At 45.7% G+C, this 20,178-nt stretch overlaps 1 protein-coding gene across 6 annotated transcripts in view; it reads right to left on the minus strand.

Annotated features, from left to right (window-relative positions):
- ARHGEF9 (Cdc42 guanine nucleotide exchange factor 9) overlaps positions 1-20,178 on the minus strand; it is a 602,462-nt gene that overhangs the window by 194,557 nt on the left and 387,727 nt on the right. For all 6 annotated transcript variants that reach the window (XM_075323881.1, XM_075323882.1, XM_075323884.1 and 3 more), the window contains one exon: positions 7,830-8,009. In XM_075323881.1, coding sequence (XP_075179996.1) covers positions 7,830-8,009 — 180 coding nt within the window. The remainder of the gene's footprint in view (positions 1-7,829; positions 8,010-20,178) is intronic.

Below are 20,178 nucleotides of genomic sequence, written 5' to 3' on the forward strand. Positions count from 1 at the left end.
GTGCTGCCGCAGGAATGACGAACAACCTGCATCTAGCACCATCAACGATATTTGGGATTTGAACAACATGTCAACGATCAATGATATGGTGAGTAATTTTGATCGTTAGCGGTCGTTCGTACGTTTCTCACGCAACGACGTCGCTAACTAAGCCGGATGTGCGTCACAAATTCTGTGACCCCAACGACATCTCGTTAGCGATGTCGTTGTGTGTAAAGCCCCATTAAGAGGTCTTCTGACCTGCTCAGAATTAAGGGGCAAAAATAAATCTATCTGAAAATTTGTGGGTGACCTGAATAGGGTGCTATACACAGGAGATGTCCTCATAATCTGACAAATTTGAAGAGCTACAGCAGTGGAGTGGGCAAAGATTGCCCATAATAAATATGACATACTAATAGACTCATACCCAAAAAGACTCAGTGTTGTAATGAATTCAAAGGGTTCTTTAAACAAAGTATTAGTTTTTAAATTCTTTACCAGCTCTGGCAAAAATTAAGATACCACTTCCAAATTGTCAGTTTTTCAGATTTTTCTCTTTATAGATATATTTTTGAGTAAAACATAAACTCTTCTTTTATTCTATAAACTACTGACAGCATGTCTCCGAATTTCCAAGCAAAGATTAATCTGCCTTACTTAAGAATCCTCAGATCATAACCGATCCTCCACCAAATTTCACAGTAGGTGCAAGACGCTGTGGCTTGTACTCCTCTCCAGGTCTCTTGTCTAACCATTAGATGACCAGGTGTTGGGTAAAGCTGAAATTGGACTCATCAGAGAAGATTAGCTCACTCTAGAAATTGGGCAGATTAATCTTTGTGAAGGACGTATGAATCAAGCCGCATACAAGGTTATCCTGGAGAAACAGTTTCTTCCTTCTGCTCAGGCAATGTTCCCCAACTCTGAGGACTGGTTTTTCCAGCAGGACAATGCGACATGCCACACAGCTAGATAAATCAATGTGTGGATGAAGGACCACCATATGAAAACCCTTGTAGATCTGGAGACATGTTGTCAGTAGTTTATAGAATAAAAGAACAATTTACATTTTACTCAAAAATATACCTATAAAGAGAAAAATCAGAAAAACTGAAAATTTGGAAATGGTGGTCTCTTAATTTTTGCCCCAGCTGTATTTTTGGTATTCCAAATTCTAGTTTAATTTTTAATTGAATTGGAAATATTATGTGTGAAATTAAAGGGAACCGGTCACCAGATGTAGCGACTATAAGCTGAAGTCACCACCAGTGAGCTCTCATATACAGCATTCCAGAATACTACATATAAGAGCCCAGGCCGCTCTGTATAACGTAAAAAACACTTTTATAATAGTTACCTAGGGGGCGGTCCGGTCCAATGGGTGTCGCTGCTCTCCAGTCCAGTGCCTGCTCTCTCCGGTCCGGCTCCTCCTCTCTGCTACAATCTACATCCTTTTTTTACCCAGCCCAGTGTGGATGACACATGGATGTCATCCATATAAGCCAACACTGCGCTTGTGCACAGGCGTGCTTTGATCTGCCTTGATGAGGGCAGAGCAAAGTACTGTAATGCGCAGGTGTGATTAAAAGGTAAAGACCACCCATGCATGCGTAGTACAATACTTTGATCTGCCCTGAGCTGGGCAAGTCAAAGTGCACCTGCGCAGGCCCTCAATGTTGGCTAGTGTGGATGATGTAAGAGGCGTCATGCACACGGGCCTTAAAAGATGGAGCACAGTGATCGCCACAGAAAGGAGGCGCCGGACCAGAGCAGTGACACACATTGGACCGGTCCGTTTGGTGAGTATTCTAAAAGTGTTTTTTATGTTCTATACAGCGGCCTGGGCTCTTATAAATATAAATGCTGTATATAAGAGCTCACTGGTGGTGGCCGCAGCTTATAGTCGCCAAATCTGGTGACAGGTTCCATTTAAAAGTGGAAAAAGTTCTGAAATGATTCTTCTTTGTAAAAATATTTTTCATAACAAAAACCTAGCATCTTAACAGGAATGTGTATACCAATAGATCCACTATACATACACACATGGTATACATACGTATAGAGCATAATAATAATAATTTTTATTTATATAGCGCCAACATATTCTGCAGTCCTGTACAATTAAGAGGGGACATGTACAGACAATATGAGACAATACAAAATAAAAAACTTCAGATACCAAGAGGAGTGAGGGCCCTGCTCGTAAGCTTACAGTCTATGAGGAAATAGGGGAGGCACAAAAGGTGAATGGGGGGGAAGCTGGTTATATATGGTCCAGCCATCGAATTAATAGGGGATTCAAAACCAGCTGCGTGGACCGGCCAGAATTTATACATACAAAGTGTAAAAAAAAGTACATGATGAGGAAGGAACCAGAAGGACAAGGGGTAAAGAATTGGAAGTAAATTTTTATGAAGGGCAGAAAGGGACTAGATTAGATCAGGGCAGCGAGGTGATAGGCTAGTCTAAAGAAATGCGTTTTTAGGGCCCGCTTAAAGGTGTGGATGTTGGGAATAAATCGAATTGTTCTTGGCAGTGTGTTGCAAAGCATTGGCGTGAGAAATCTTGAAGACGGGAGTGGGAGGTTCGAATTGTTGAGGATGTCAGTCTTAGATCATTATCAGAGCGGAGGGCACGGGTGGGGTGATAGACAGAGATGAGGGAGGAGATGTAGGGTGGTGCGGAACCGTGGAGAGCTTTGTGAGTGAGAGTGATGAGTTTATATTGGACTCTGTAACAGATGGGCAACCAGTGCAATGACTGGCACAGAGCAGAGGCATCAGTGAAGCGGTTGGAGAGGAAAATGATCCTGGCTGCATCATTTAGAATGGATTGGAGAGGGGAGAGTTTAGTAACAGGGAGACCAATTAGTTAAGAATTACAGTAATCCAGGCGAGAATGAATGAGAGCAACATTAAGAGTTTTTGCAGAGTCAACGGTAAGAAAAGGTCGAATTCTAGAGATGTTTTTGAGGTGGAGGTGACAAGAACGAGCAAGTGAACGAATGGGGGGAGCGAAGGAGAGATCGGAGTCAAATATAACCCCAAGACAGCGGGCGTCCAGAAGATACTAGTGTTAAAATATTGGGATGTAAGTCATACTCATTAGCAGGGCCGGATTATAGGCGGGGCAGGCGGGGCTGGAGCCCAGGGGCCCCCACCAAAAGAGCTTCTAAGGGGGCCCCCACCATACTTGGCACTAGGCACCTGTCAGCATTTTTTTTTTCACACCCTCTCCCCCTCCGTAAAGACAGTCTAATAAATCAGCTGTGTTTTCGGGGGGGGGGGGGGCACCGCTATTTATTTGCATCTGCGTCTTTAAGACGCAGAAACAAACTGCGGGCACAGGACGCTGATTGACCTCGGAAGTACCAGCGGCCGCTTGAACTTCCGGGGTCAGAGGTGTGCTAATGCTCCCTGCTATGTGCTGCGGCCGTACCTAGAAGCAGGGGCACGGTGTGGTGGGCCGCTGTCTGCTGTCCCCGCTGCGCTCCTTACATGCCAGGCACACTAGCAGGAGCAGGAGGCAGCGCTGTGTGCCGGCTCTGCTGTGTGCCGGCTCTGCTGTGTGCCGGCTCTGCTGTGTGCCGGCTCTGCTGTGTGCCGGCATGTACACTGCAGAGGAGCGCAGCAGAGCCGATGACCGCAGCTTCCTGTTTCCGTTCCTATTCAAATGTATTTGCGTCTTTCAGACGTAAATACATTTGAACAGCGCGCCGGGACCCGGCCCCGCCCCCGACGTGCAGCAACGTGATGAGATCAGCACCTTGCTGACGTCATCACAGTGCTGCCGGCGCCACACTGGGGACATGAGGAAGCGAGCGCTCCATGAAGGAGCTGAAGAAACAGGTGTAATTAATGGGGATGAGTGAGGAGGGGCAGAGGACACAACGGGGAACATTTGTGAAGGAACACAGCTCTGTGACAGGCAGAGGAGGAGCACTGTATTCCGAGGGAGGGAGGGAGGGAGGCAGGAGTGTGTAGGGATGGAGCAGTGTAATTTGTGTGTGTAGGGGGTGATGAGGGTTGTATTGTGTGTGGGGGGAGGGGTAATGGAGGGTGCATTGTATTGTGTGTGGGGGGAGGGGTAATGGAGGGTGCATTGTATTGTGTGTGGAGGGAGGGGTAATGGAGGGTGCACTGTATTGTGTGTGGGGGGGAGGGGTAATGGAGGGTGTATTGTGTGTGGGGGGAGAGGTCATGAGGGGTGCATTGTATTGTGTGTGTGTGGGGAGAGGGGTAATGGGTGCATTGTATTGTGTGTGGGGAGAGGGGTAATGGGGGGTGCATTGTATTGTGTGTGGGGAGAGGGGTAATGGGGGGTGCATTGTATTGTGTGTGGGGAGAGGGGTAATGGGGGGTGCATTGTATTGTGTGTGTGGGGAGAGGGGTAATGGGGGGTGCATTGTATTGTGTGTGTGGGGAGAGGGGTAATGGGGGGTGCATTGTATTGTGTGTGGGGAGGGGTAATGGGGGGTGCATTGTATTGTGTGTGTGTGTGTGTGTGTGTGTGTGTGTGGGGGTAATGGGGGGTGCATTGTATTATGTGTGTGTGTGTGTAGGGGTAATGGGGGGTGTATTGTGTGTGTGTGTGTGTGTGTGTGTAGGGGTAATGGGGGGTGTATTGTGTGTGTGTGTAGGGGTAATGGGGGGTGTATTGTGTGTGTGTGTGTGTGTGTGTAGGGGTAATGGGGGTTGTATTGTGTGTGCGTGTGTGCGTAGGGGTAATGGGGGGTGCATTGTATTGTGTGCGCGTGTGTGTGTAGGGGTAATGGGGGGTGCATTGTATTGTGTGCGCGTGTGTGTGTAGGGGTAATGGGGGGTGCATTGTATTGTGTGTGGGGAGAGGGGTAATGGGGGGTGCATTGTGTGTGGGGGGAGGGGTAATGGGGGTGCATTGTATTGTGTGTGTGGGGGGGGAGGGGTAATGGGGGTGCATTGTATTGTGTGTGTGTGTGTGTGTGTGTGTGTGTGTAGGGGGAGGGGTAATGGGGGGTGCATTGTATTGTGTGTGTGTGTGTGTGGGGGGTGCATTGTATTGTGTGTGGGGAGGGGTAATGGGGGGTGCATTGTATTGTGTGTGGGGAGGGGTAATGGGGGGTGCATTGTATTGTGTGTGGGGAGGGGTAATGGGGGTGCATTGTATTGTGTGTGTGTGGGTAATGGGGGGTGCATTGTATTGTGTGTGTGTGGGGGGGGGGTAATGGGGGGTGCATTGTATTGTGTGTGTGTGTGGGGGTAATGGGGGGTGCATTGTATTGTGTGTGTGTGGGGGTAATGGGGGGTGCATTGTATTGTGTGTGTGTGGGGGTAATGGGGGGTGCATTGTATTGTGTGTGTGTGTGTGTAGGGGTAATGGGGGGTGCATTGTATGTGTGTGTGTGTGTGTGTGTAGGGGTAGTGGGGGTTGTATTGTGTGTGTGTGTGTGTGTAGGGGTAATGGGGGGTGCATTGTATTGTGTGTGTGTGTGTGTAGGGGTAATGGGGGGTGCATTGTATTGTGTGTGTGTGTGTAGGGGTAATGGGGGGTGCATTGTATTGTGTGTGCGTGTGTGTGTAAGGGTAATGGGGGGTGCATTGTATTGTGTGTGCGTGTGTGTGTAGGGGTAATGGGGGGTGCATTGTATTGTGTGTGCGTGTGTGTGTAGGGGTAATGGGGGGTGCATTGTATTGTGTGTGCGTGTGTGTAGGGGTAATGGGGGGTGCATTGTATTGTGTGTGTGTGTGTGTTTAGGGGGTGATGGGGGGTGCATTGTAGTGTGTGTGTGTGTGTGTGTGTGTTTCAGAGATGTGTGTAAGAAGCAGTACTGTGTGTGTATATATGAATTAGAGCAGTCTGTGCGCCCCCCCCCCCCAGAACTATATGGGTTCCCCAGAGCGCTATGTCACCCATCGCAGTAATGAGTACACCACCAGAGCTGTTTGCCACTCCAGTAACGTCAATGCCCCCTGCCCCTCCTGTAATGTATATATCGTAGCCCCCAGCCCCTCCTGTGATGTATATACAGCAGTGCTGTCAGTGTGCAGTCATGTGTGTTAGTGACAGCCATCGTGAAACAGCCACATGTCCTGAAGGAGTTGGACGGAAACAAGCGGGAGAGGTGAGTGAGGCTGCTGGCGACTTTCCCATATTAATACCTGTAAGGGCTCATGCGCACGTAACTGCTGAATATTCTGCAGCGATTTGACAGCACATGTGCGCGTCAAATCGCTGCAGAAACACTGCATAATGGATGCAGTTTTTCTGTACAAAAAAAGCCGATTTCATGCGCTCTGGCTGCTGCCCCCACCATAGACAGAGCGGGAGCTGCATCCAGAACGCACGGAATAATTGACATGCTCATTTTATGAACGCACGGATTTGGGTCAACATTTTAGCATCCAAATCGCTGCGTTCATAAAAGCAATGGGTGCACGTATCATGCACAATCTACATAGATTGTATAGGGGACGCAGGACGCATGCATTTACACTGCAGTGCTATACGCAGCGTAAATGCATGGAATTACACAACGTGCGCACGAGCCCTAATGCGTCTGTGTCTGCATGTATGTCAGTGTATATAACTGTGCATATATTTGTCTGTTTATATGTATTTTTCTGAATTTGTCTTCAAATATGTATATATACGCATGCCTGTATGTGTGTGTGCGTGTCTGTGTGTGGATGGGGCCCACTGAGACTCACCCGGAGGCCACAAAACCCTGGAGCTGGCCCTGGCTGCCTTAACATTGGGATCAATAAAAAATATGTGACAAAAGCGGGCTTTACACGCTACAATATATCTAACGATGTCTCGGCGGGGTCACGTCGTAAGTGACGCACATCCGGCATCGTTAGTGATATTGTAGTGTGTGACAGCTACGTGCGACCCTGATTGTGCGTTAAAACGTTGATTGCTGACACGTCGTTCATTTTCTAAAAATTGAACGTCTCTTTGTTCATCGTTCTTGAGGCAGCACACATCGCTCCATGTGACACCCCGGGAATGATGAACACAGCTTACCTGTGTCCCGCCGGCAATGTGGAAGGAAGGAGGTGGGCGGGATGTTTACGTCTCGCTCATCTCCGCCCCTCCGCTTCTATTGGCCGGCCGCTGTGTGACGTCCCTTTCACTTCAGGAAGTGGATGTTCGCCGCCCACAGCGAGGTCATTTGGAAGGTAAGTACGTGTGACGGGGGTTAATCGTTTATGCGACACAGGCAACAAATTGCCTGTTCCGCACATACGATGGGGGCGTGTGCGATCGCATACGAGATCGAAATGTGTAAAGCAGCCTTAACTCTGCTTTCTGTGTGTAAGTGGACAGCTGTGATTTATCCTGGACTGTGTCTGTATTGTAGTACTGTAAATCTGAATGTGGCAGAACAGGATAAGATAAATGTTCATTGGATTTATATCTAAATGCTACGGTTCGTGCTCTACTGTTATGGCTAAAAATGTTAACGTTATGGGGCCCCCACCAGATTTTCTGCCCAGGGGCCCCCACCAACCTTAATCTGGCCCTGCTCATTAGGCACACTATGCTTTATATTCTCACTCACTTTAATTCATTTCATACTATCACAGCAGATTCAGTACAGTGTAGAAATGAACTTTTGAGTTCAGCGTATATTTTCTTTTTTGGAGCGCTGCATAATTTTGTGTTCACTGATGCAATGCAGAACTAGAAACAGCTGTTGGGTTTTAGGCTATTAAATGATGTCACTATAGTTAACATGATTAATGCTGGAGGAGGTGATGTTGATATGCAGGCTGATACATGTGGTAATATGAATATTAGCATTACTATAGGTCACATGCATCACAGTACACTATTATAGATATATATTATTTTGAGCAACTTACCCTCACAAAGCTGGCAGGAAACCATCCTTCCTCATCATCTATCTGACCCCACCACCAGTCCTTATTAGAAGCATCTAGGACCTTGATGACGTCTCCAGCTTTAAATGCCAACTCCCGGTTGGCCATGGTGACGTGATCCCATGCTGCCTCAGCACTTACAATAGATCCACCGCTGATCAGCTGCAAAGACAAGAGAGGGTCATCAGCGTTACTTAGATCAGTTGTTTTTGCATTGGTTTATAATAACAAATATATTCATTTCAAAACACACAACAAACCACAAAAGACGTAGGTGAATGACGGCCGCAGTACTGCATAAGATAACCTAGTATATACCACCAGAATCCCAATCAGTGCATTCATAGGGTGACATAAAATCTGATGCCAGGCAGCGACACAACATAAAAACAAAAACAATTGAGCTTATGGAGATAAGGCAAAGAAGGAGGCAGTGTATGAGATGGTGCTCACTGATCCATGCCAATGTATCCTCACAATGGACCTGTGTGCAGCAGAGAAATGTTACAAAGGTTTACAAACTATTTCCAACTTGCATTTGATTGTATGGACGGCACAATCGATCCAGTCTATTTCAACAGACACAAATATAAAGCTGTATTCACACGTTGCATTGTTTGTTGCATTTTTTAGTGCAGTTTTGTCACAAAACATGAATCCTGATGCCAGCAAAGTTAATGAGAATCCTGAAGCAAGTATTTTTCATTGCAGATTTGGTGCAGAAAATAATCTGCAGCATGTCAATTCTTCCAGCGTTTTTGCCTGCGGTTTTCACCCGTTTAATTCAATTGAAGAACGCATGCAAAAACACATAAAAATGCATCAAAAACGAGCGTTTTTGGGCTGCATTTTTCCCACCAAGAAATGCAGAAATTTCTGCACCCAAATACTCAACTTGTACACATAGCCTAAGGCGAGCTTTACACGTTGCGACATCGGTAACAATATATCGTCGGGGTCACGTCATTAGTGACGCACATCCGGCGCCATTACCGACATCACAGCGTGTAAACCCTAGGAGCGACAATCACCGATCGCAAAAACGTCAAAAATCGTTGATCGGTGACACGGCGCTCCTTTTCATAATATCGCTGCTGCTGCCGGTACGATGTTGTTCCTCAGTCCTGCAGCACCACACATCGCTGTGTGTGAAGCTGCAGGAATGACAAACATCTCCTTACCTGCGTCCACCGGCAATGAGGAAGGAAGGAGGTGGGCAGGATGTTATGTCCCGCTCATCTCCGCCTCTCTGCTTCTATTGGCCGGCCGCTTAGTGACGTCGTCGCTATGACACCGAGCGCACCTCCCCCTTGAAGGAGGGATTGTTCGGCGGTCACAGCGACGTCGCCGACCAGGTATGTGCGTGTGAAGCTGCCGTAGCAATAATATTCGCTACAGCAGCAATCACCTCATATCGCATGTACGACGGGGGCAGGTGCTATCGCGCTCAGCATCGCTAGCAATTGCTAGCGATGTCGCAGCGTATAAAGCCCGCCTTAAACTATACAGGTTTTTCCTCTTCATCGGCATTCTGCCAGCACTATAGGTAAAGAAACTCCCTTTCCCTCACTTTCCTATATTGTTAGGGCTCATGCGCACGTTGCGTACTTACATGCATTTACACTGCGTATTGCACTGCAGCGTAAATGCATGCGTCCTGCGTCCCCTGCACAATGTAGATTGTGCATGAGACGTGCGCTTGTTGCTTTTTTGAACGCAGCGATTTGGGTGCTAAAATTTTGACCCAAATCCGTGCGTTCATAAAAGCAGCATGTCAATTATTTGTGCATTCTGGATGCAGCTCCCACTCTGTCTATGGTGGGGGTGGCAGCCATAGCGCATGAAATCGGCTTTTTTTTAACAAAAATACTGCATTCATTATACAGTGTTTCTGCAGCGATTTGAAGCGCACATGTGCTGTCAAAATCGCTGCAGAATATTCTGCAGTTATGTGCGCATGAGCCCTTATACCAGCTAATGTTCAAAGCCTTTCCTGTCCTGAAATCAAAGCCAGACTCAATTATTGCTTTATGCAATTGTAACGCCCCTGGACTATTCAGATCGTCACAGGGTACTGCACAATCTGCCCTACCCATGCAGTATTCAACCCCCCATGGTTCTGGGTCTCTAACCTGCAGTACTGCCTCCATCAGCATTCACAAATCCTAGATACACTTTGCACCACGCCTGTCAGGCACACCAGTGGGCTGCTTAAGCAGGAATAGGGCCGCCCACTTAGGGGTCAGACAAGGAGGTGTCAAGTTAGTTGAGTGGTAGCCCTCGAGCTGTGGTGAGCTCTGAGGAAGCTGGGAGTTGGAGCTCCCAGGGAAAAGCAGACTAGGTCGCAGACGGTGGTCTGGACCTAGAGGAGTCAGACCCCCGGTCACAGGTGATTGAGTCTAGGTGCCTGGAACCCGTCAAGGAGGACGGCCAGCAGCCTGGTCCTATCACCGGTCCGGGAGCGAAGGCACGATGGGGTACACGGACCCTAGGTCGGGGAGAAGCTTTAGGCAACCCGGCAGTTAACCTGAGGAGAATGGTGCCTTTATGGACTGTTCCCACCCAGCTCAGAGGTCGGGGGCACTAGCGCAACGAGGGGGATAGGGCTTTCCTAGGAAGCAGAATATGGTAAGGAAAAAATTTAGCTCACCTGTCACCCGAACTGCTGAATCTTCAGGGTGCCCGAGATCCGCTGGTAAGTCCTAACCAGCATATAATGGATATCAGCAAAAGAGAAAAAAGGATCCAGCACGAATTCCTACTTTAAAATGAATAATTTCTTTTCCTTTATTGGTGCACTTTAAAAACATGTAAAGACCGAAGATAGAGACATACATCAGTACATAGGATCGCTTAACGCGTTTCGGACTTCGAATTTAAAACCAACAGAGTCCTTAATCATAAGACTTATGATTAAGGACCCTGTTGGTTTTAAATTTTAAATTCGAAGTCTGAAACGCGTTAAGCGATCCTATGTACTGATGTATGTCTCTATCTTCGGTCTTCACACGTTTTTAAAGTGCACCAATAAAGGAAAAGAAATTATTCATTTTAAAGTAGGAATTCGTGCTGGATCCTTTTTTCTCTTTTGCTGTTTCCTAGCAAGCAGCGCACTGAAATCCCAAGCGTGAGCTTCTGAAAGCAGGCTCCTTCACTTAGTCTTAGTGTGGAGCTGGGCCCGGATAGCTCCAAGCTACCGGACCACAACGGACAATCTAAAACTTAGTGCCAGGAGGCAGGTTACGGACCATCAAGCAGTGCTGCAGGGGACGGGACCCGGATGAGCTCCCCTCGAGAGGAAACGGCGTTCAGAGATTTGGTTTACCCTGTTGTCAGCGTCTGCTTCATTGCTGACTGACCCCTGCACTACGTCCCAGCATCACCCACCAGAGTCCCGGGGCCTACCCCTACCAGTGGAGGGCAACATCACCTAGCTGCCCCACTCCATCACCCCGGGTGCTCCCAACGACAGCGGCGGTACTCCCAATTACTGTAGACCATGGGTGGCATCACGAACTATACCAAATCCCCTGTAAATACCCCCTTTTACATTTGAGTGTTTCCCCTAAGCCCCCGGTTCTGGAGACCCTCAAGCCACAAATGAACACCACCCCTGGATCCGAGCGGTTCGATCCGCTGCAGGGGCGGCACACAATTTGAAACACAGACAAGCGGGAGCAAAAAGACAAAAACTAACCGACAGTTTCTGGACTCTATCTTGGCAATTACTATATATAATATTGTAACGCCTGGTGTTTCTGCTATGTATGTTTCTATGGGCATGTTTTTTCAACCACTTCATTTTTTTAATTTTTTTTTTTATTTGATCATTTGGTGTAAGTAATGTGTTTTCAGTAAAGATGATGGGTCCGATTTATCAAGACCAGCGTTATTCACGCACATTTTTGATGAGCAGGCTGCTGGAGATAGATGCGCCTCTTCATGAATCTGGAGCCTCTCATGAGTGGTGTCTTGAGAGTGAGATTTCTGGAGTATAGAAAACCACAGCTCGTCATTAACATGAATTAGACGAGCTGTGGTATCCTGCCCTTGTCCCAACTCCACCCTTTTAGTCAGAGCTGGGAGAAAATGTCATGAAAAAGCCGAAAGCAGCAAAATTTAGGCACAACTCCGAGTGGCACTTAAATTTTCTGACTTGTCAAAGCTTTTACCTCACAATTCTGTTGCGAAAGCTTTGATGACTCAGGCCTGGTATACATTGGATTAGTGGTCTAATGGTAATAATGGGAATGTGTCACAATGTCAGCTCCATATTGTGCAGCCATAATAGATTGTTCACTATGCATAGGCAGTCATTGTTCTCTGCAGAGTGAGTACAATTTACCCTGGATGATATGCCGCTGGGAGGGACAAGCTTTTGTGCAGTCCAAAAGACAACTGTGCCACGTGCACACAATGAGTATTTGGTGATTTTTTTTTACCTCTGTATTTGTAGCCAAAACCCGGAGTGGGTGAATAATACGGTGACGTGTTTCTATTATACTTTCCTCTGACTGTCCCACTCCTGATTTTGGTTACAAATGCTGAGGTAAAAACCTCATCAAATACTCAACGTGTGCAGGTGGCCTACGGGTTAACCTGCAACTGGTGGAATAAGAATAAGCTGCCTCTAAGGTCATGTGCACATGTTGAGTATTTGGTGACTTTTTACCTCAGTCTTTGTAGCCAAAACCAGGAGTGGGTGAATAATACAGAAGTGGAGCCCGTGTTTCTATTATACTTTCCTTCTGATTTTTTCACTCCTGCCAGGGTCCCCCAATAGCTGTATAGCATGGGGGACACATGGTCGCACAGACCCCCTCATTTAATTTTTATTTAATTTCAGTTTAGCTATAGGTTAATTTATTTCAATGGTTGGCAGTGGTTAACTAAAGGTTAATGAATTTTTTAGCCAGCTGTGGTAATTCTGCCACGAGCAGGTTTGAACTAGTTTTTGGCCAGTTTGTATTTGAGCGGGCTTTTTGGAACATTTCATTGGCTGTCAGTAAAAAGTGCGGGAAAGAAGATACTATTTAAATACCTGGATTGCGGCGTCAGCTGTTAGTCGCCGCAAGATCAAGAAGAAAGAAGCACCCGCCCTCCCGCCCTTTGGATGGAGCTGTTAGGTTTTGTCATTTTGTTTATTAGTGGGATAATCGCCCAGCTAGTTGCTGGGTGGATTTGGTCATCATTTATGGTTATTGTCATTGTATTTATATGGAATTATTTATTGTAATTATATTTATTGGAATGTTTTAGTAATCCCTTAATAAATATCACGGCCTATTTCTTCCAACTTTATTTTGTGTTGTGTAATTATTTTACTTAAATGGGAGTGGGTCTTGTGCTACCATGGTTTTGGCTACAAATACTGAGGTAAAAAACTCAAATACTGAACATGTGCACATGGCCTTAGAGCCGGCTAGCAAGTGTTTTGCATGATTATCATGAAACAAGCAGTTAGGCCTCCTTCACATGTCTGTGTGTCCGGTACATGTGATGTCCGTTTTCACGCGTACTGTAGACACGGACCTACGTAGACTCATTAAAATGAATAGGTCTGCGCACACTTGTGTGTTTTCACATGGACTTGTGTCCGTGTGCACCACACCTAGACATGTCCGTTTTTCTCCAGTAGCACGGATGAGATGTCACACGGCCCGCACACTGATGTGCTACGTGTGACATCAGTGGGACACGAATTGGAGAAAACACATGTCTATGAAATAAAATTATTTTTTATACTCCCCTGTCTCCACCGCTGATGTCTCCAGCACTGCTGTCACTTGTTTCTGACCCCCGCTTATTATGCTCACTGCATATTCACTGCACCTCGGACCGGACGCAGCAGCAGCGCCTAACACAGCAGCACCATGGACAGGTAAGTATAGAAGTTCATGCTGTCCATGTGCTATGCAGATATCACACGGATAGCACAGGAACAGCACACGCTGAACACACACACATACGAACGTGTTTTGCACAGATGTGTGAAAGAGGCCTTAATAGGTACATTGGTTGATGATAATCGTGCAGCATAAATGGACCTATACACTGTAGTGCGTAGGATCCTTTTGACGGCTCATTTACAATGGCCCAGAAGCATCTACGACCTCTGCCCTCTCTAGTTTTAGGCCTCGGCTGATGTTGCAGGTCTCTGGCATATGTGTGAGGCAGCGTACCCTGTAAGCTATGAGGTGAAGGAAATATACAGTACAAGTCTTGAATCACTAAGATGCTCCGGTTTCAATAAAGATGGCAATAATGATGGCTAGAAATCATGGAGATGGGCAATTTTCATTCTCCGGCGTTTATCGGTTTGCATTGCTCGCACAATATAGTGCTTGATGTGTGATGCCCAGCTCTTCATTCTACAACACAGCAGGAAAGGAGAAGACACGCAGTCAAGGCCGAGCAGCCGAGCAGAGCTAACTATCCCTGGGACAGAAGGCAGCACTTGATAATGTCACAGCCCTCCACAGTCTACCCTAATCTGTAATACAAGGACGGCCCAGTGGAGCATGCAGCTTGAATCCGGATCAAATCCCAAGAGCTTTTCTACTTGACTCCAGATTAAATACGCTAGCTTCACTGTTCCTGTGAGGGCTCCAGCACTACAAATACATCTAATTTACGTGCCTATATTACATAGATAGATCCACACCATCATCCACTTAGTCTACATAGGCTATTTATCAAGGTTAAGCCAAAAGGGGTTCTGATGGACACTAGAATGAAAAAGAGGAATTGCTTTGGATACTTGTTCTTTCTTTTTCTTTTACTATACTATAATTTAGGTAGAGAAAACACAGAATAAATACAGCAACTCCAAGGCAATAGCAGAAATATATTCTCTGCAGATAGGAAGAAAGCATGCCCTAAACTGGTCATTTATGGGACAATGCAACCCTTAGATTACACAGGTCTGCGACTAAAAAGATGTTTGATTATTTTCATCTAGTTTCCATGTATTTTGGTGTGCTGAAAATGAAAAAAATATTGAAAAAAATCCTGGACGTCAGGATTTGCCACAAAATGCAAAATTCTCTTCAAATTTAGTAAATTTTTCATCATTTTTCATCTTTTTTTAGGGTTTTGATAGTCAAAATTAATATTAATTAATTCACATCAATGCATTGAAGATATATAATGCCAAAAAATATAACTTTCAAAGAAAAGAACTTTCAGAGTGAGCTAATGAAACCAGCATCAACATTTTGCAAGCTGAATGAGCGGGCTCTGACATGCCGGGCTTGTTTCAATTGTTTTATCTTTGTTCTCGCCTGTTCACACTTTTTAATCTCAGTTCGTGTTAGCTCTTCATATTCAACTGTGTTTCCCAAAATTAGCATTATGGCTCAGCGAAAGTGTATTAATTCGCCTGACAGTTTCTGTTACATTTGTGGTGAATATGCAGTGTTGAAGCAACAGCTGAATATTACAGACTTTGTGAAAAAAGTATACTTCGCATATTTTGGACTAAAGCTTGGAGATCAAGATAAAGCTTTTGCGCCTCATAAAGTGTGCAAACGGTGTGTTGAGGACCTCCGAAATTGGTTCAAGGGTAAGAAAAAAGCTTTCCGTTATGGGATTCCTATGGTATGGCGAGAGCAAAAGCACTATAGTGACGATTGTTACTTTTGTTCATGCGATGTGAAAGGGTATAATTCAAAATGGAAGCATTCCATTTCATACCCCAATATTCACTCAGCAATTCGTTCCATCCCCCATGGCACAGATATACCAGTACCCAAGGCCCCTGCTACCTTGGAAGAGATAACTATGTCCGATGAAGGTGGAGTCATACCTGAACCAGATGAATGAAGTTCTGACTTTGAAGATGATACAGGACAAAAATTGTTTTTCCAGGAGGAGATGAATGATTTGGTAAGAGACTTAAATCTTCCCAAAGATGCCACGGAGTTACTCGGCTCAAAAGCAAGAATTTATTGTTGCCAGGAGTGTCTTTTTCATGGTTCAGACATCGTGAAGACGAGTTTGTTCCTTACTTTGCCCAGGAAGATAAGTTGGTTTATTGCATCGATGTCGAAGGTTTGATGGGTCAATTCAAAATCCAATATGATTAAGCGCAATGGCGTCTTTTTATAGATTCTTCAAAAAGAAGTCTCAAAGCAGTTTTAGTCCACAACGATGGTTTTTATGCTTCTATCCCTGTAGGTCATTCCGTACACCTCAAGGAAACCTACGAGAACTTGGAATTGGTTCTTCGTAAACTTAAATATGAAGACCATGGTTGGAAAGTGTGCGGGAATTGAAAGTCTTGTGCATGCTGCTCGGGCAACAAGCTGGGTATACCAAATACCCTTGTTTTCTGTGTCTATGGGACAGTTGAGACCGACAAAATCACTGGACCAAGAAGAATTGGCAGTTGAGGGTGCTCACAGTTGGTGAAAAAAATGTTCTCCGAGAAACTTTGGTTCCTCCCCATAAAGTTCTTCTACCACCTCTCCACATCAAATTGGGATTGATGAAGCAATTCGTAAAATCACTTCCAAAAGATGGAGAATGCTTCAAATACTTGGTCACCAAGTTTCCAGGCCTCTCGGAGGCAAAATTGAAGGAAGGTGTGTTCGTCGGACCAGACATTAGAAGGCTTATAGATGATCAAGAGTTTATCAATACCATGACGCATCCTCAAAAAGAAAGGTGGATTGCATTTAAAGAGGTCGTAGAGAAATTTTTAGGCAATAGACCCTGACTACAAACAAATCGTCGGACGAATGCTGAAAGCATTTCAAGCTTAAGGCCTTGTGCCCACAGGGCGTTTTTACAGCGTTTTTTCTAGCGTTTTTCATTGCTTTTTTTAATCAATAAAAGCAAGGAAAAAGCATCCCAGCAAAGTCTATGAGAATCGGGACTTGCTGTGCCCACGTTGCTTCTTTTTCAGTTGCTTTTTTTCTTGCTGAAAAAAGAAGCAACATGTCAATTGTTTTAGCGTTTTTTCCTGCTTTTTTCCCCAATTGACTTCAATGGAGTCAGGGAAAAAAGCAAGAAAAAACGCATGTGTAATGCCCATGTTGCTTTATATTTTATGCGTTTGGGCGTTTTTAGGGAGAAAAGAAAGCTATGGCTATGTAGATTCCTTCATAGAAGAAAGCCACATAGCCAGCGTCCCCAGCTGTTATCTTATCTCCCATTGTTTACCGCGACACCTCTGCAGGGACCCCCGCTGACATCACAAGGTAAAGAGTTCATCACAGCGGGGGATCTCCAGGAAATACCCCAGTAATCCTCCTGCATGAATTGTATTCACCTCCTGACATCCCCGAACTTATACAGCGAGGTGTCGCGGTAAACAATGCATGGACCGCCGCTGATGTCACAATGTAAAGCGTTCATCCCAGCGGGGATCGCCAGGAATGCGGGGGGCATTGCTCGGTAATCCCCCTGCATGAATTGTATTCACCTTGTGACATCCCGAACTTCTCTGCAGCGACCTGTGGCATTAAACAATGCAGGGACCCCCGCTGACCTCACAAGGTGAATAGTTCATCCCAGCGGGGGATCTCCAGGAAAGCCCCCGGTAATTCTCCGGCATGAATTGAATTCACCTCCTGACATCACCGGACTTCCCTGCAAAGAGATGTCGCAGTAAAACACCGCAAGAATACTGAATGCCTGGTGCACAGCCTATGCCACATAAATGCAGGCAACCCCCGCTGACGTCAAGGTGAACCCCGAAAAACCCCGGTGATCCTCCTGCATGAACTGTGTTCACCTTGTGCCGTGCACCAGACATTCAGTGTTCTTGCAGTGTTTTACCAACACCACTCTACAGGGAGGTCCGGGGATGTCACAAGGTGAATACAGTTCATGTAGGAGGATCACCGGGGTTTCCTGGAGATCCGCTGCTGGGATGAACTCTTCACCTTACTCACCTCTCTGCAGTCTCCTGGGTCACGTCCCATGGGCTCCAGGACCCGCCGGTAAGCAGCTGATTACGTCCATCGGTGAAAAGCCTGCCGGCTTTTTAATAAACAGATGATAAATCAGCTGATCTTCCCTGGACGTAAACGATCGGATGATGCTATCAGGTGATAGCATCAGCTGCTTACCAGCGGGTCCTGGAGCCCATGGGACTTTTAGACAATCAGCTGATGTGTAATCTGTTTCAGGTCCTTGAACCTGTGTCAGGTTCAAAGACCTGAATCCAATATCATCTGATCAGAAGGCAATCCGATCTGATCAGATGATATTGGATCCGGATTGGACACCGCGGGACCCTCGACCCAGGACTACGGCGGAGGGGGGTTCTTTAGTTCAATAAAGATGGAGTCACTAATTGTGTTGTGTTTTATTTCTAATAAAAAATATTTTTCTCTGTGTTGTGTTTTTTTTATCTTTACTAGAAATTCATGGCGGCTATGTCTAATATTGGCGTGACACCATGAATTTCAGGCTTAGGGCCAGCTGATAATACAAAGCTGGCCCTAACCCCATTATTGCCCAGTGAGCCACCCGATACCAGGGCCGCTGGAAGAGTTGGATACAGCACCAGAAGATGGCGCTTCCTATGAATGCGCCATTTTCTGGGGCAGCTGCGGACTGCAATTCGCAGTGGGGGGGGCCCAGAAAGCTTGGGCCACCCTGTACTGCGGATTCCAGTCCCCAGCTGCCTAGTTGTACCTGGCTGGACACATAAATTGGGCGAAGCCCATGTCGTTTTTTTTTTTTAATTATTTTATGAAATTCATGAAATAATTAAAAAAAGGGCTTCCCTATATTTTTGGTTCCCAGCTGGGTACAAATAGGCAGCTGGGGGTTGGAGGCCACCCGTACCTGCCTGCTGTACCTGGCTGGCATACAAAAATATGGCGAAGCCCATGTCGATTTTTTTTTTAATTCATTAAAAAAAGAACAAAAAAAACAAACACATAACCCAAAAGGGTTAGGGGTAAAAAAAATGCTTAGGCTCTCGCTGAATTTTCTATTGCTAGGGTAACTTAAACAGCTACTGGCTGCTAACCCCTCCTGCTTGGTGTTACCTTCACTGGCAATGAAAAATCCAGTTAAGCCCTTTTTTCTTGAGTTTTTTTGCCAAAAAATTAAAAAAAAAATTCCATGGGCTTAGCCCAATTTTTGTGTCCAGCCAGGTACAACCAGACAGCTGGGGACTGGAAACCGCAATGCTGAGTGGCCCAAGCTTTCTGGGCCACCCGCTGTGTATTGCAGTCCGCAGCTGCCCCAGAAAATGGTGCTTTCATAGAAGCGCCATCTTTTGGCGCTGTATCCAACTCTTCCAGTGGACATGGTGCCAGGTGGCACGCTGGGTAATAAGGGGTTAATACCAGCTTTGTTTTACCAGCTGGTATTAAGCCCGAGATTCTTAATGTGAAGCCAAGTTTGACTTGGATATTAAGAATCTCCAATAAAGGGTTAAAAAAAAACACCACACAAAAAATACTTTATTAAAAATAAATACACAGACACACTTAGGGACTCCATCTTTATTACTCCCTCTCACCCCTCCTCAATCCTGGTCTTCTGTCACCGATCTAGCTCTGCTATATCAGAAAGCACGGGGGAGGAAGAACGCTTCAAATCCCCGTGCTGTCTAATCACTCAATGAGTTAGCAGAGACTGCAGGTTGGTAAGCGGTGACATCACCGCTACCACCGTTGCCATAGTAACCTAATGAGCAGGTTGCTATAGCAACGGTGATCTCCGAGCACCTGATTCCCGGCACCGCTATTCACCTGCATGAGCCGGTAAATAGCGGTGCTGGTAAACGATCTAATAGATCATCATTTTCATGTCACTTTTATTCCAAAATGGAGATTGAAAAAAATGGGCTGAACAAGGAAATGATATCAGAACACCTTTTTTTCACATCCAACTTTAATGAGCTGAAACAAGCATTCAATAGTAACAAAAAAGCATGAAAAGAAGCATGAAAAAAAGCAGGAAAAAAAGCATGAAAGCATGAAAAAAAGCAGGAAAAAAAGCATGAAAAGAAGCATGAAAAGAAGCATGAAAAAAAGCAAGAAAAAAAGCATGAAAAGAAGCAAGAAAAAAAGCATGAAAGCATGAAAAGAAGCATGAAAAAAGCATGAAAGCATGAAAAGAAGCACAGAAAAAAGCTGCTTTTTTTGTGCTGAAAAAAAAGCACTGTGGGCACAGGGCCTTAGGTTGCCTGATGAGTTTGAAAGTGCATTTCCTCCATTCCCACCTTGACAACTTTCCTGACAATTTGGGAGCTGTGAGTGAAGAGCAAGGTGAACGATTCCACCAGGACATTAAAGAGATAGAAAGAAGATACCAGGGAAGATGGAGCATTACAATGATGGCAGACTACTGTTGGACGCTTCAG

Source organism: Anomaloglossus baeobatrachus, chromosome 9, assembly GCF_048569485.1.
Source record: "Anomaloglossus baeobatrachus isolate aAnoBae1 chromosome 9, aAnoBae1.hap1, whole genome shotgun sequence".
Lineage (NCBI taxonomy): Eukaryota > Metazoa > Chordata > Amphibia > Anura > Aromobatidae > Anomaloglossus > Anomaloglossus baeobatrachus.